The following is a 17,719-nucleotide window of genomic DNA, read 5'->3' on the forward strand; positions in this document are numbered from 1 at the left end:
ACTTGTTTTCATTTTCTACAACTTCAGCCTGAACTTGCACATGCGCTATTCTTGGGTCTGTTACACATCTGCCCTTAGCCCTGTTTGAGAAGATGATAATGGAGCTTTTCCACTGTCTCTTCCCACAGATGAAGTCAATTTGATTTCTGTACAAGATGGAATGTACAGAAATCAAATTGACTTCATCTGCGGGAAGAGACAGTGGAAAAGCTCCATTATGATCTTCCCAAACAGGGCTAGGGACAGATGTTTTATTCTTCCCCTTTAAAAAAACTACAAACTTTTATTTGGACATGGGTAAAGTTATAAGAGAGTGCCGAGAAAGAATATACTTTCACCAAAGCAAATCAGGTTCACTTGTAGCATATCCATTAGTCTTTCACTTAAAAAAAGAAAAAAAGCTTTAGCACATCACTTTGATATGTGCTTTGCTATCCAGTTTCTGTATTCTGCATTTTCCTCCCATCCCCTTTGCCCACATTCTTACTGTTAGTCTCCTTTTTAAAAAAACAAAACGAAACAAAAACTTTTTATTATGAGTTGAATGAAGATTTACAGACAAGATCATCAGGTTTACATTCAACAAATTATGCACTTTGTTTTATCTCAATAATTACAATCCCCTCCCTGAAACAACAGTTACCCTACTTCCTCCCTATGGCTACCCATTTATATCTTATATTTCACAAATGAACAAAGCAAGAATATTTGATGTACACTTACAAAAGAAAAAGTAAATATTCATTTAAATGTCCAAAGGGCACATTCTGCAAGCCAGCCTCCTGCCTGTTGGCACACAGCTTTACTCAGTCCATGAGACTAGAGCCCACAGCTGTTCTGTCTCTGCATGCCACCGCGTCTGCTACCAACTCTGCTGTCCCTGCTTTTCTAGGTAGGGATCTCACACTCCACTCATGCTCCTCCTCCTTGATAGTCTTGGGACCATCTACTACTGAAATGAAAGATTAACTACTTCCCATTTTAGTTACACATCTTCTACAATTACAGTTATGACTATCACAATTAGTACTGCTAAATTTACTCACAACTGAATCATAAAATCCTGTCAGCATCTTCCGCCATCCACTTTCACCAAATCCTTCTGGAAAAGAGGGAAATTATTCAGTGGGGATTCTACTTTACCCCTCTCATTCAGAAACTAAACATAGTGTTTAAGTCAGCCACTTCATGCCTGACTTTATGGATCCCCCATTTTTGATAGCCAGTGTCTAAATTGCCCACCCTTATAAACCCAGTGCACTGAGGAAACAAACTTGTTCTATATGAAGAATCTTTCCATTCAGGTTAGAATTTTGAGCTACTGTACCCATAATCAAAAGTCTAGGTCATCAGATTGTATCAGTTTGCACTTGCTCACTGTATCAAACATTTTATCTTTATCTGGTTGAGTTCTAGTCAGCTAGCCATCCAAGCTAGGTCAAATGTGTGCTATCTGCAAGTTTGGGAGTTAACGTTCACTGCCCTACACTTCAGACCAGCTGGTTGCTTCACTCTTAGCCCTACCTCTGGGGGCTAGATCTGCCCATGGGCCCAGGAATTCACACATCTTCTAAATTTCAGACCAGCCAGCCCTTCCTCTTCTGTCTCTCATCTCAAGACCAATGGGTATCAATGAAACATAGTCAAATTCAGCCCATGTCTTAATTTCTGCATTTCCACCATCTTCACTCACAAGTAGACCCAGGTAGTCTCCAGCAAGGATACTAGACCACTCTCGGATTCAAGAAATTATTCACTTTGTTTCATCTCAGTAATTACAATCCCCTCCCTGCAACAACAGTTAGTTTTGAGTTTCAGTCCTAGGAAGGGGTTTTTCTTTATGGGCTGAGTTTTCTTGTCCTGGTGCTTCCAAAGCAGACAGCTTGCTTAAAATTCGGACTGTCAAACAGTCCACTGTTTTTCTTTCAGCATGAATCTTCTGTTCTCCCAGCAGTTGTAGGATGGTCTACGTGTCTTTTCAAGTGGGAGTGTCCCAACTCAGAAGGCTCTGAGTGGGGGTTCAGGATTCCACCTAAGGTCCCATACGCCACAAAGGTTTAAATAAGAAGCCTATTTCCCTGGTAAAATTTTAACTCCCCTTTTAGCAAATCCATTCACTTATAGGCTGAAGACATGCTTATAAACTTTCTGTAATCATAATTACCAGTATTTGTATCTATCACTCATAAATGTCTATTTTACAATAATAGACACAAGACAGTCAAACACATAAACAGTTTTCCCCTCCTCTACCCATTCAGCCTTGGAAACCCTATACAGAGTTGCTATGGGTCGGAATCGACTCAACGGCACTTGATAACAACAACCCATTCAGCCTATGTCTTGATCCATGTATCTGTTCATGGAACATTGTTGTTCCAAGGTTGTGTATAAATCATTATTTACCTCTATCCCATTTAGCCCATGCATACAGGGTTGTTGTGGAACCGACTCTACGGCGCTTAACAAGCTCCCTAAGTCTTCTCCATCTTCATTGTCCGTCTGCCATTCTCCTTGTGTATTGCCCTCCCCCTCCTTGTATGTTACCCTCCTTATCACCTGAGCTAACATGTGTCTAATCTCTAGCTAGTGAATTATTCTCCCCTCCCTTTCACCTCTGGTAACCATCAAACAACATTTCTTTTAATGTGGACATCTTTTCTTATGATTTTACAATAATGATCTCATACGTTATTTGTCCTTTTGTGATTGACTAATTCACTCAGCATAATGTACTCAAGATTCTTCCATGTTATGAGGTGTTTTGCAACTTCATCGGTATTCTTCAAGTATTCTTCAGAGTATTCCATTGTGTATGTGCACCAAATTTGGTTTATCGATTCTTCCATTGATGGGCACTTAAGCTGTCTCCATCTTTTTGCTATTGGGAATAGTGCTGTGGTGAACATTGGTGTGCATGTATCTACCCGTGTACTGGCTCATATTTCTTGTCATAGGGTATTTCTATTTCCATCTAGACAAGATGGAAAGTATTCAGTCGGGACTTTATCTTCCCTGACATACTCCTAAACTAAACTCCTTCTTGAAACCTTGTAAGCCAGTCACTTTGTGCCTTTATCACCCCCTCATTTTAGGTAGCCAATGTCTTAAGTTGCCCATCCCTATCTACCGTGTATACAGAGGGGATAGCTCTGATATTTGATGTAAAGATGGTATTTAGAGTTACTACCTCGATGAGTATAGGTCAAGTTCATCAAATTGTAGCAATTTACCCTCATTTCCTTTATCGAAAAAAAAGTGTTTTTTTAAATCTTCCTCTAGTCGAGTTCTGATTATCAAGCCATCGAGGCTAGGTCAAATGGGTACTATCTGCAAGTTTGGGTGTTCTTGTGCATCTCCCCTCACTTCATATCAGCTGGATGCTTCACTCTCAGCTCTAGCCCTCTGTGGCTATGTCCTTGTCCATGGGCTCAAGTGTCCCCAGGTCTCACCACACATTGGACCAACTTGCCCTTCCTCTTCTATCTCTCATCTCAAGATCAATGGGATTCAATGGACTGTGGTTGAACTCAGCCCATTTCTTCATTGATGCCTTTCCCCCTCTTCCACTCAGCAATAGGCCAATGTGGTCACCAGCAAGTTTACATGCCTGCTCATGTGTTCCCTTTGAGTTTCAGTTAGAGATGGGTTTGTCCTGAAGGGACTTGATTGCTTGCCTTGATGGCTTCCGGGTGAACAACTTGCGTTTTCTTATAGTAGCCAATCAGACTGCCATTTTTGTTTTGGGTTTTTTTCCCTGCTGATCTTTCTTTGAAGAAGTATCTCTGTCTGTAGCTGTTCCAGGCTGGTCTGCTTGTCCACCTCAGAAGGTTCCAGATGGGGCTCAGGATTGACTTTCTAATTTACCAAGCATATTTGGCCCTCGTCCCCTCTAATATCATCTTTCTTGTCATTTGTATTTCCACTGAAGTGGAATTTCATGGGGAAGGGCTTTTATCAGTTTTGTTCACTGCTGCACCCTGAGCACCTGAAATTCCAGGAGCTTTTGGGCAAGTAAGTGAGCAGGGCAGGCAGGCAGTTCACTTGGTGATCAGATCAGCTGGAAATAGCCTTCCAGTGTTTGCTTGGGTGAGCTGAAGTAACCTCAACAGGTGGTGGTAACTGAGAACCAAGAGTCCACCAAGAGTCCAGTCCCAGGCAGAGCAGTGGGTAGGTGAATGCGTTGGGAGGCAGGTGGATGTGAAGATGGCAGTTGAGTTCCTAGCCCACCATCCTTGCTTACCATGGCCCTGGTCAGGGCAGAGGGCACAGGCATGTGAAAGTGCAGTCCAGCCACTGGAGGATGTGCCAGGGGTTAGGGGCTACTCTTAGCTGGGCCTGGGGGTAAGCAGGAAATGGGGGGAGGGGGGTTGGAGAAGGGCACTGCTTGAGGAAGGGCTGGCTCAGGGAAAGACCTGGATGCCAGAGTGAGAGTTATGGAGCATATGGGATGAGCTAGGCTTAGGATCTAGAGCCTAGATTCTCTAATGGAACCTCGGGTGCATCAGGGCTCCTCCTCTGGATCTCAGTGTCCTGCCTGGATATGGGGAAGTAGGTGTCCTATAGCTTTGGGCAGAGTGACCAGAGATAACCTGGACCAGAAAGCCTTGTAACTGAGATTGGACTCTGGTGTCTGACTGGCCCTGTGACCCTGGGTGGGCCATATGTATCTCAGTCTGTTACTTACCCCTCTGCCACCCTGTACAGATTGGGAGCCCAGACAGCATTGAAGAATACATTATCTGTGGTGTTTTAACATTAAAACATGAGAAAAAAAAATTTGTTTTTAAGAATTATAGAGACATGTGAGATTAACGTGTCTTTTTGAGCCAGTGAATGGTATGTTCCAACCTCAAAGCATTTGCACAGGCTGTGCCCTCCACCAGGCCTTCCTCTGACTCCCCCAGGTAAATTGCCTCATCTCCTACTCCTCATCACCTACTACTTTGCAACATGGTAGGAATAGCCTTAAACCTTGTCTAACTTCAGGAAGAGAGAGTATCAGCCTCAGCCCAGAGCTCATTTTTGTAAGGTAGGTGAAAGTCAGACGTATCTTCACTCTGCAGCCTTCTTACCAGTTGTGTTATCAGCTACCCTCTCACTGTCTCCCTGGTGGGTTCCATAATTCATTGCAATGACACACCAAATACACAGATCATACTCACAGTTACATCATTTAGGAAGTAACATGGGATCAGGACTCATTTGGGAGGAACAGGAACAGCATCAATGTCAGGAAGCACACAGGCAAGGTCTGGTAGGAACCCCCAAAGTGAAAAGCACATCCCTTCCTTCTTTAGTGTAGGACACTGCTCTCACAGTGCAGGCTTCCTTTTGGCCCCCTGAGGACAGGTCTTCTGGTCTTCTCTCTGCTTCTGCCCTGCTTGGGCATCTCTTTGAGCTCTGCCAACAGTGTCTGGAGTCACCCCACTATACCAGCAAACATCCTAACCAAAGGACTCTCTTGCTTTGTGGATTGGCAAGCTCACTATAACCACCTTGATCCATGGGCCAGGAAGCCCACCACACCATCTTGTGTTGGTCTCCTGGTTCTGCTGCTGCCCCACCGGGTTATAACTCTCTCTCTCCTGGGTCTAGGAGGTTCTCCACCACAGGAACCTGCAATTGCTCTGCTCCAGGCGCCTCTGCTTGATGACCCTTGGTGGGATGGCTGCTGAGATAGGCAAGAAGCTCAATCCTGTTAGGTGGATTTGACATGCTCTGTTTGCATAATAACTGACCCATGCCCTCTCTGGACTGAAGTGGCCCGTCCCCTCCCAAGAGGCTCTATAGTAACTGATGTTTTCTGTTGACAGGGACTGGCCTTTTTCTTTTTCACATAACCAAGGCAAAAGGCCACATAAAGAAACTCATTTGACCACATCCTCACTCACTCCACTTCTGTCACAGGGGCCTTCTTGCTGTTCCACAAACACTCCAGGCACATTCCTGCCTCAGAGCCTTTGCACTAGCTGATCTCTCTGCCAAAACACTGTTTCCCCAGTTATTCTATGACTGACTCCCTCTCTTCCTTCTTGTCTCCTTCCCCTTTCTCATGATGCCTTTCCCACCCAGTATTCCCCAAGTATCATTTTCTCCGTAGCACTCTTTACCCTCAATGTGTGACATGCTTGGATTTTCTTGTTTGCTACCGATCTTCCTTCTATAATGTTAGCTCTACAAGTACAAGGGTCCTTGACTGGCTGATTCCCTGTTGTATCCTCAGAACCACAAACGGTGCCTAGAGTGCAAGGGACACTTATTGAATGAATTAATGAGGAACAAAAATTGTGGTTGGACAAAGTCAATTCCTTTCAACAGGAGGAGTTTGCCCGCACAGACCTAGAGGTGACCAGGTCTCTGCCAAGAAGCTGCAGTATTCTCGATGTCTTTCCCAGCCCTGCTCCTCTTGTCTCTTTGTGCTGTGGTATCACTGAAGGTTTGTTCTGTGTCCTGCTCTGTGTCCCTCCAGGCCCTGGAGAGGCTCAATTACAAATGGGGAGAGAAACTTGGAATACTAATACAGTGATAATAATGAAGACTTCCATGGTGCTGCTGTGACCTGTGGTTGTTACTGGATGCTCTTGAATCTGGTTTGCTCTCTGTGACCCCAGGTGACAGAATAGAACTGCCTGATAGAGTCTTGTAGGCTGTCATCTTTACACATGATCCCTGGGTATTTTCTCCCATGGAGTTGGATGGGCTACTAACAGCATTTCAACATAGTACCACCAGGGCTTTCCCAGTATATTGTATTGTTGGTAATTGGTGTTGAGTCAGCTTAAACTCATAGCGACCCTGTATAGGGTTTCCGAGGAGCAGCTGGTGGGTTTGAACCGCCGACCTTGTGGTTTGCAGTCCAGTGCTGATCCTGAAGCGCCGCCACACACTGTTAATTCTCCTCACCTTCCATGTGGTAGATTCAGATTCAGTTCCTGGCCAGCGCACCTTGTGCCCAGCTACCACCATCTATCCACAGAGGCTTGTGTGTTGCTGTAATGCTTAGGCGAAGATGCGCTAGAAAGGCCGACAGTGTGCTTCTTCACAATCAGCCAGTAAAAACCCTGTGGGTCCCAATGACCTGATCTGTGTTGCCCAGGTGGGCTGGGCAGCAGTTTGTTACTTTGCATATGAGGTCTTCCTGAGTGGGGGGCCAACTCCACGGCAGTTAACAACAGACACTGTCCTCAGCACATTACAGAGATGAACTCATTGAATTCTCCAAACAGCCCTTTATGGAATGTTATAATGTACACCTACTGTACATTGGAGTACTGGTGTGGCTCTCTAGAATAAGCACTGGACTGCTAACTGCACGATCTGTAGTTCAACCCACCAACTGCTCCTTGAAAACCCTATACAGGGCTGCTTTGAGTCAGAACCAACCCCACGGCACTTAACAACACCACCAACTTTGCATTACAAATTATATCCCAATTATAAGGTGTAGAAAAATTGCATGAATGTCCCAAGGTCACTGAGGACTCATCTCTCAACTTAACTCCAAATACTGATCCTTCCACCTGGCCCCATTACTGAGCTCACAGAAGATAGGAACTGGGTCAGCTGGACTGTTAACAAGAGCTGAGCCTGGGCTGGCAGGCCAAGTCCCTGCTTGCCTCCTGGTTCCTGTGCCCCTACAGTCTCCGTGACCTCATGCTTTCTCTCCATCTCCTCCATACCTAGGATGTCATGACAGGGCTGTTCTGCTCTATGAGTATGTTGGCAAGCGGACCGTGGACCTACAGCACACTGAGGTTCCCGACGCCTACCGTGGGCGAGGCATTGCCAAGCACCTCGCTAAGGTAGGACAGTCCCTGGGGTCAGGGACAGGGGGCTGCACAGGGAGAGGGAAGTTAAGGGCTGGCATCTCCAGAATTCAGCTAGGTTCTTGGCATACCCCAAATTCAGGTATCTACTTGTGAGTTGTGGGTGGACATTTGTCAGTGTCACCTTCCTACCTCTGAGGCTGGGGTAGCTGCTCTGCCTGCTGGGAAGAACCCTCACGCAGGGCTGAGGCCAGTGGTCTGCAACATGTCCTTTGCAGCTGGAGCCTCAGCCTCCTGCTCTTCCTTGTCCTAACCACTGACGTGCCACCAGAGGGTACGGCAGGTTATGGTGCCTGCCCTGGGTGCCACTTGAAGGTGGGAGGTAGGTGGTGGGCAGACACTGAGCAGTTTGTGTCACCAGCTGTGATAGGTCAGTCAGCAAGTTAAGACAAATAACTTCTGTGTTTGAGAGCCCCCCTGGGCTAAGGCAGACAGTCTGAAAAACAAATTAGCACAGAGACCAATGTTCATCAGTGCAAGCAAGGCAGGTGCCGTGTAATCTTCATACAGTGCCATCGTGTGTTAAGTCAAAGATTAACGAGCTTGCCTCGTATGTTTGAACTGATATTGGGGCGGGGTGTCAGATGTTTGGGCAGGGCGCAGTCTGAGTGCTTGTCATAGGTGCTGTTTTCCACAGATATGCCTCTGGGTGTTGCCGCACCTCATGCGTCTTAGGTGCTTCACAGACACCTCATGTCCTCTCTCTCCACCCCTGTGTCTAGCATATAGTAGGTGCTCAGTCAATTTCATAGAGTGACTCTATGAATGAGCATGTTCACATGAACCGATTGTGCCTCTGCCGGCCCCCCAGGCAGCTCATTTCCCAGATCACCTCAACCGGGGCTGTTAGGGAGCAGGTTGGGGCTAATGAGGAGCAAAGAGAAACTTGAACTTCCCTGATGGAACTGTTCCCATGGGTTCTTTGTACCCGGCAGCCCTGTGAGCTCTGTCTGCAGGCATTACCTATGTCATAGATTTGGAAACTGAGGCTCACAGAGGGTTCATGCCCTAGGCAATATGGGGAGATCCAGGGAGCCTAGGTGGACACCTTCTTCGTCCCATCCAGGGGCCTCCGTGAGGGGGTTAGGGCACACACACCCTTGAGGTTGAGCTGGTGCCTTCAGGACTGCAGTTTCTCTGTTTGCAAAATGGAGAAATAGGGTGATGGGGCTACGCTAAGGCCCCCATGGCCTGAGTGATAAAACCTATGACTAGGAGACAGAGAAGGACCAGCCTGGGGGGCTGCAGGGCTGGAGAGACCAGCCAGGAGATGAAAAAGGCACCTGGCAGGTGCTCAGTGAAGGCCACCTGCTGACCCTGTTGCCTCCCCTGTGTGTCAGTATACCCACTGTATACGAAACACCCTGGGACAAGGGAAGACTTATCCATTGTAGAGAAGTAGACAAAAGCCAAAGACTACAAACTGAATGCCATTCTCCGATGAGCACTGACTTTGGGACTCTGCCACCGAGTGTTACCTATACTGGGATGTAGAGAAGCCCTAGAGGAGGACAGAATCCTTTAGGTGACGTTTGCCCAGTCTAAATGCTGTTTCCAGGAAGCAGCATCAAATGAGCAGGGACTGAAGGATGGCTGGAAACACAAGAGGGGCCAGTCAGTGCAAAGGCCCTGAGGCTGGGAGAGATGGCGTGTGGTGGGGGCAGGCCACAGGCTAAAGTGGGGCAGGAGCTGAGAGCAAATAGGAGAGATCACAGGAGGAACAAGTGCTCTGGTCCTGACTCCTTGAACAGCTTCTCTGTGCCGTTTGTGCCACTCTTGCAAAGACGTGCACTTTACCCATATCCACCTTTGCATGTGGTCTCTCTGTGGTCTCTCTGCGGTCTCTCTGAGGTCACCTTTCTGGCTATGCGGCCTTTGGCAGCTGTGCCTCAGTTTCCCCAACTAAATTGTGGGTGTAGTGAAAGTCCTGACACTTCTTACCTGCTGGCTGTTACCACTCTCGCTAGCTCTGCAGATCAGACCCTCACACTCCGAGCCCACCTGACACACTCTCGTTTTGACCTGAAACTCTCGCCTCTCTGTCCCTCCCTCCTCCAATTCTCGTATGCAGATATGTCATTACAGCTGTTCAAACTATTTGGGGTGAGTTTATCAGAGTGATATTTTAATAAAATATAACAAAAACTAATGAAATGGTGGAAAAAAAAAAATCAGAGGAGTTGGAATTCACATAACCTGAAGCACAATCCAGGTGGCATGTGGTAGCGTACAGCCGCTACCTCTGCCTCTGTGTGCTTCCCATTTTCAGGATTCAAAGTAAAATCTTGTACCCACTAACAGTTACCACCTAGGCCCACCCCACCCCACCCAGCCCAGTCCCTGGCAATTGCTACTCCACTTTTTGTCTCTATGAACATTTCATATAGATGGAGTTGAATGGTCTTTGTCCTTTTTATCACTGGCAGCTTTCTCTCAGCATGGTCTTTTCAAGGTTCATCCACACTATTGCATGTTTCAGAACATCATTCCTTTGCATGGCCAAATAATATTCCATTGTATGGGATTACTAGTTTGTTTGTTAATCTATTATCTGTTAAGTTTCCCCAAATTCGGACTACTATAAAACCCAAGTTAAAAAAAAAAAAGTATTGGATTTAATGGACATAAAATTATTCTTTCTAATAGCTATAAATTCCTAAGCAGCTGCTCTCAGGTATCTGACCAGCCTCAGTAATAGAGGGTCTCTTTGGCAGCACGAAGGCCACCCTCTCCCACACTGGGTCCAGCTGCCAACACTGTTGCTCTCTGAAGGCAGTTGGCCCCAGTTTGTCTGTATACTGTCCCCAAGGCTTGCTGTCCTAGCTTTACCCTCAGCCTCTCATTTCACTCTTGGGTTCTGTTAACATGTAAATATGGAGGGGCTGCCCCCCTCCCCACACACACACACTCTCACTCTTCCCGTGCCTGCAGGTTCCTGTGGGGCCTTTTTCTCCTCAGCCTTGGCAGCCATCTGAGTCAGGGAAGGCCCACCTCCAACCTCTCTTAACTCTAGCTGCAGCTGGTCCAGAGTGACCCCCCACAGAGGCCCCAGACAAACACCTGTCCTGCCCTCAAGCTGTCCCCAGATGCTGAATCCTGGCTTATTTAGGTCATTTTAGTGTTTTGTTTCCCACCCACCTCATGGTACCCCAATGCTTTATCTTCTGTTCAAACGCCCTCTGTTTCTCCTATCTATGTAGATGCTACTAGTCTGTTCAGTGGGTGCTGATTGGACAGCTGGTATGCACTAGGTCCCTTCAGATGCTGGCTATTCAGAGAAGGAGGGGTGGGTGATGAGGGAGGGTGTCATCATGACTGAGCACTTATTTGGTGCTTGCAAGACCTCACACTTCGGCCTCACAGCCTCTCTGTGCTCTGGCATTGACTTCGTCTGTAAATGAGAACACGGAGGCTCATCAGGGTCCCATGGGGTGCTGGCGTCTGACCTCGCTGCTCTGCCCCTACCTTCAGGGGTCTGTACCAGGACATGGCAGTGGTTTGGCCCTGACTCTGAACCTCAATCACCTATCTCATAACCACAGCTGGCAGACCTGTCTCAAGGAAGTTGGAGCAGAATCCTCTTAGCCTTGAAGCCTGGGTTTCCAGACTGTGTCTTCCTTTGTTCTTAATCCTTAGTGTTAGGTGGGAAGTATCTGTCCTCCAGCCTTTTGGAAGCAAAGCTACAGGCTAAGAGCCACGAGTCCTACCTGGCATGCCTATAGGAAGACCTAGGTAGGGAGACCAAGACTGCAGTCAGTAGAGACAGATGGTCCAGGGGATCTTGTCAGAGGAGCTTGTCAGCAGATGCTCAGGATGGAACTCCCTGAGCAGATAATCCTGAAGTACAGGCGCTGGCGGGCGGCACTGTCTCTTCTGCACGAAGCCTTACCAAACACTCAGCGCTTTGAGTGATTTAGTTCTTATGGCAGCTTCGTGGCATGGGACCTAATTTTCTCCCTGTTCGACTGACTAGAAGACAGGAGGCTCCTGCCCACCTTGCTCGATGTTGTATATGGTTACTGTCATCTTTCTCCAGAAAAATGCCTTCCACTTACGTCTCAAGAAGATTAGTGGGTTGGGATATTTTTGGGTCAAGAACATGGAAAATGATGGTATTTATATAGGGGTATGGTCAGAGTCCTAGGCAGTTACAGGAGCTGGGGCAGGCAAAATGGGATGAAGTCCACTCCTGCATTCAGGGACAGAATGGCCACCCCTTTTTGGTCTAATGTGAAGCTGCTAGGTTGGCTGCGCATTGTGCTCGGGCCTCCGCTGTGTACTGCACTGATGATCTTTCCTCTCCACCGGCTCCCAGGCTGCGCTGGACTTTGTGGTGGAGGAGGACCTGAAGGCTCATCTCACTTGCTGGTACATCCAGAAGTATGTCAAGGAGAACCCCCTGCCGCAGTACCTGGAGCGTGTGCAGCCATAACCTCAGCCTCCCAGGTGGGAGCACTCTGTTCCAGACCTTTCACACAGCCTTCGCGCAGCCAGCTGTGTGCTCTCAGGAAACCTCGACTCAGTGATTTTTATAAGGACACTTTTCTGTGGCCTCATCTCCACACCCATTGAAGGAGACCCAGGATGGGGGCAGAGGACACTCTTCCTGCCTCCGTCCTCCTCCCCTCCTGGGCTTGTCTTACAACCACCATGGACTTCCTTCCCAAACCTGCCAGGTTCCTGCAGAGGGCAGGGGGCAGAGATGGCAGGCTGAGAAAAGTCATCCCAAGAGAAGGGGGTTGGCAGAGGATGCCGGTGGGGGGCAGCCTGTTGCTGTGGTGAAAGGGAAAGCTGGAAGGAGGGAATCCAGCAGCAGCTACTCTGCACACACAGGTAGCTTCTTAGGAGGAGCTCCAGCCTGCCCACTTCTGTGTTTGTGGACCCTGAAGACCGGGACAGAACATGGATAGCTACCTGTGCCAGCCTAGGGCTCCCACCTGCTAGTCCCTGCTATGGACTTTCTGGAGGGCCGAGGGGTAGAACATGCTGCTGGCAAGAAGATTGATTTGGGACTCTTGCTGCCACTTTTGGGATCACTGTTCTTCCTACAGATCAGGAGAGTGTTCCCCGAGGCCGAAGGAGCAATACGACACCTTGTGTGTCAACTATTGAGGGTGGTAACACCAAGTCTTGGCTGCCACCAAGGTCACCTTCTCTCTTCTACTTTTCTGCCCTGGTGTGGGGGCAGGGCCAAGAATGAGGGACGGCTTGTCCAAAAGGAGAAGGGAGTGACTTGAACACTGATCCAGGGCACACGTGCACAGACACACACATAAACACATACATGCACGGGGTCTTAAGTGTGGTGGTGCCTCCAGTGGAGGTGCTGAGGGTAGGGAACAACTGTCCTCTCTCTTCTACCCCATTCACCTCTTCAGTCTGTCAGCTTTGCAGGAAGCCAAGGACTCCAGTTGCCACTCTTCACCTCCTCTTCTTTCTCCCAGGAGCCCACCCCAGGGCTAACACCTGGGAGTAGCCAAAGTGGCCACCGCCCTGTCAGGAATCCATTCTCTCCCATTACTAACCTGGACTGTCATACAGGTGGGCTTCCTCAGAGAGGATGGAAGGGAAGAAGGCAAGCCATCTTCACTTGCCCGTCCTGTCACTTGAGAGGAAGGCATGTGTCTGCTGAGTGACTCCCTTTGCTGTCACCAGACATCTGTGGGGCACTGTGGTAGGGCATGTCCTCGTGTCTGTGGGCCCAGGGACCCTTCCCATGCCATCCCTTGTATGTAGCCTGGCTAACCACTGGGATACACACACTCTGAGACACTTAACTTTTAGAGGGGATTCCTTTTGGGAGCCATTAGGTACCTCTCTAGTTCAAGGTCCTTGCCTTCCATCCCCCATTCTCCACAACAGTCAAATCCATTCCTGCTCCCCTGTGGGACAGGAGAAAGAACCCGGAGTCCGAACACCTTTGGTGGTGAAATTGCAGTCGGCAGTGAGTCCTTGGGAAACTCCAGGCCTCTGGGGCATGTCTGCAGTGAATTCAGCAGGGGTAGAACCAGAAGCCCCCTTCCATGCCATCTTTTGAGTGCCAGGGCAAGTCCTAGTAACTCCAACCTCTGTCTGACCAAATCTCTTACCACCAGTCTTGGCACTGAGGCCCTCTCCCCACCTTCCCTGATACTGTGTTTAAAGGGGCTGCCTCCTGGCACTGGACACAGAACCTTCCCACCTGCTGCTTGTTTGCCCACAGGAGTCCCTGCAGGACCCCCAACCCTATGACAGATTCCTGCCCAGCCCTCAGAAACCCCTGGGAGGACTGAGGTCAGCCCAATTCTCTTGCCACCATCCTCCTTAGCCCTGTGCAAGCCCCTTTCCAAGGCTGGCACTTAGGGGAGGGAGCACAAATAGCCCAGCTCTAGGAAGAACTTGTTGACACAAGTGGGCTCAGCTGTCAGTCTGTGTCTCCTCCAAGGCTGGTGGGGGGAAGCGTCCCTCTCCCTGTGCCATTGAAGGAAGGGAGGACCATAGACGGGGGTGGTGGACAGATGACTGGCCAAGGTCTGGGTGTCCTCCCTCCCTTACTGTCACTGACAGCGGAGCCTGGACCTCCTTTCTCCACCTGCCTTTGCGGCACGTCCCTCTCCATGCACACATCCCTCACAGGCCCAAGCACAGATTTCGCCATGATGATGTCTTTCCCCAGCAGCTCAGTGAGCTCACATTTATCCTACATCTCCCATGTACTTTGCAGGGTGGTACTGGCCCCTGGAAGCTCATGCATCCTTTCCAGGGCAGCCCGTGGACCCCTGCAGGAGGCTCAGAGGACAAGGGCAGGCACCAGTGAGGAACCCAAGCTGGAACCTTGGAGTTTGTAGAGTCCTGCCACGAGGTAGTTTGCCATGCCCAGCACACACATGACACACTTAATATTTGAGCAAGGATCTGGGCTGGAGCTGCAGTAGCAGCCTCCTGTCAAAGGTCTTGCCCTCCCCCCCTTGGGCTGCTGCCTCTACTGGCTGGCCATGTCTCCAGTACAGCCTATGTGGGCATCAGTAGACATGCCTCCCTGGTCAGGGCTGCGGCATCCCTGCAGAGCCTGTCTTGGAGCCCCTAACCTACCCTCATTGGTGCTGACCCCACTGCCCTTCTTCCCTACAAGTCTTCCATCCCTGCAGCCTGCTGTCTTCTACATGAGGCAGGTCCCATAGGGTCATCGCATAGGCCCAGGAGCAGAGGGTGCTCCAGGGGACTGGCCCGGCAGTCATCCCCAAGCACCTGGGCTGTCTCGCCAAGCCGTGTTCTGCAGAGTGCTCTTTGTGCCTGGTCACAGGAGATGGTCACTTGTGTGCCTTCTGACTTAAGATCTGTTACAGATGATACTGGGCCAAGGCTGGTCTCTGGATCTACTCCCCTTGAATACTTTTAAATTCATGGACCCCTCACATGAAGTCCATTTCAGTAAAGGTGGGGCCTTGTCTGTCCTACTTGTCTCTCCTGAGAGATGGAGGGGCCCCTGCCATCCCCAGGCTGCCTCTCCTCATCCTCTCAGCAACCCTAAGATGGACCCCATTTTTACCAGTGAAGGAACTGAGGAACAGAGTGTAAGAAAGGATAGAAGGCAGGGTCTGAAGATATTTTCCATTCTTCTACACCTGAGGTTTGAGCTCTGTGTGTTTTTAACCATCAGCACAACCCTGAGTAATAGAAATAGACCTGTTTTGTTTTTGTTTTCAGATAAGGAGAGCATGGCTCTGGGAGGCAGTAGGGCCTGGCTAAGGTGTCACGGCAAGGAGGCAGTGGAGTCAGGATCCCAATCCAGAGCAGGGTGACACTGGCTTCCGTACCCCATCCACACCCCTTCTTACCTGACCATGTACCTACTCCATGATCTCTACTGTCCTCCCCCTACACCGTACCCCACTATTCTTTTGAGAGAAGGTACAGCCATGCTCCTAATAGGCAGCACTTATTTCCCCTCCATGGCTCCTTTGAATTGTTCAGGTTCATGATCCTGGGTGAGCAGTAACAAACCTCAGCACACACCAGGACAGAATTGAGCTATCATCCACATGGAATTACTTCTTATCTGCCTGGGCTGCCCTGGGTGGGCACTGATGCCTGAGTTGGAATTTTCCTTCCTAGAACTTACACTCATGGGCTACCCACCCCAAACAAATGAGAAAGAGATGGACACTACGTTTGCTGGCCCCTTCACAATCTCATTCTTTTTTCCCCACAGAAATTCCATGAGATAATGTGATTAGGCTTATTTTACATATGTAGAAACCGAGGCCAGAGAACAGCCTACAGGAGGTAGAACAGGATTTAAACCCAGGCGCTATCCTCTTTATGTATGATAGGTCATATTTCCACTTTAAGTAACAGATGGCCTCTGAGTGGAATAAACATGTGAAAACAACTTCCCTGCTCATTTGAAAGGTCAAGGTAGGCTCTGTTTCAAGCTCATGACCACAGCTAATCAAGAGTGACTGTCTCAGTAGAGAAGATTAAACATTGGGATAATAACATTCTCAAAGCACCTGACTCTATACTCACACACTTTCCTTCTCAGTTCAGGAGTTTCATATTTCTCAGGGCCTCACTCCCTCCAAACAGAGATCCAGCAAGGCTGTGAATTCAACAGTGTTGTAACTCTGAAACCTGCAGGGTCAAACCTATGTCTTCAGTTATCAATTTTATGGCTATAAGATATTAAAGAGATGTTTTTTCTGGCTATCATGGATGTTCTCTGATTTCTGATTCATGAAAATCCTGAGTTATGTTTTCTTTCTCTCCTCCAGTGCAGTCAGAAGTAATCGCTCCATCCAGAGTGTTTGTAGTTATCATTCCCTTTACAACAATCAAGTGCAGCAACCAGTGGCCTCCCAAACTTCCCCTTCAGGAGACACTTTACACCAGGTGGTCATAAGTGAGATTTTAAGTAGTAGTTTGCAAGAACTTTGCTATGAATTTCCAGGTCCCAATTTCCTCTCAGCAATGAGGGCATTACTGTGCCTGCAGCCTGGTCGGGTCAGTCACGTAACCAATCCTGGATTTCCAGCTTTGAAGAGCCATTTCCTGGGAGGTCATATCTGCTTCCAAAAACAGTTCTAGTCAGTGTAAATGGAAAAACAGAATTGGTTTTAATAAAGAGAGATAATTTAACAAGATGTGCACGTGTACAGAGAAGTTTGTTTCAAGGAATTGGTGCACACAGTTGGGGCTGGCAAGTCCAAAATCGATAGGCCAGGCAGCAGGCTGGAAACTTCAATTGTCTTGCATTTTCTGCTCCCACAAAGATTTATAGCTTTGGAAACTATACAGGGTCTCTATGAGTAGGCAGTTAGCAACAACAGTTGCAATAAAATGGACCAACCAAAATGAACTTCAGAATTGACTCTGAACTTGACTAGAAGAAGATAAATTTGATACAGGAAGCAAGTGTAAATTGCTGCAGTTTAATAAACTTGGCCTTTACTTATGGATGTAGTAGCTCAAAATACCGAGTGGGAAGGAATCTTCATATCAAGGATCAAGCCTATCCTCTCAGTACACAGGGTTGAATGGGATGGGCAACTTTGACATTCTCTACCTAAAATGGGGATGGGGAGGCCTATACAGGCACAAAGTGGATGGCTTACAAGTTTTCAAGAGGGAGTTTAGCTTAAGAGTGTGCGGAAGAAGGTAGAATCACCACTGAGTAGTTTTCATCTTGTCTAACTGGGTCTGGTGAAAGGAGATAGTGATAGGATTCTTTTGATTCAATAGTGCATAATTGTTAAATGAGTAATTGTGATTGTCACAACTGTAAAGGTAGAAGTTGTGTAACAAAATGGGAGTAGTAGTTAATCTTATATTTCAGGAACAGAGGACCCTAGGATCATCAAGAAGGAAGACCATGAGTAGAATATGGGGTCTTAACCAGAGGAGCAGTGACA

General features: G+C 48.2%; 1 protein-coding gene across 1 annotated transcript in view; it reads left to right on the top strand.

Annotated features, from left to right (window-relative positions):
* LOC102818633 (chromosome unknown open reading frame, human C17orf103) overlaps nucleotides 1-12,261 on the top strand; it is a 28,099-nt gene extending 15,838 nt beyond the window's left edge. Inside the window, exons 2-3 of the mRNA XM_006877862.1 lie at nucleotides 7,687-7,805; nucleotides 12,145-12,261. Coding sequence (XP_006877924.1) covers nucleotides 7,687-7,805; nucleotides 12,145-12,261 — 236 coding nt within the window. The remainder of the gene's footprint in view (nucleotides 1-7,686; nucleotides 7,806-12,144) is intronic.
* The last annotated feature ends 5,458 nt before the right edge of the window (nucleotides 12,262-17,719 follow it).

Source organism: Chrysochloris asiatica, unplaced genomic scaffold (genome assembly GCF_000296735.1).
Source record: "Chrysochloris asiatica unplaced genomic scaffold, ChrAsi1.0 scaffold00648, whole genome shotgun sequence".
NCBI lineage: Eukaryota > Metazoa > Chordata > Mammalia > Afrosoricida > Chrysochloridae > Chrysochloris > Chrysochloris asiatica.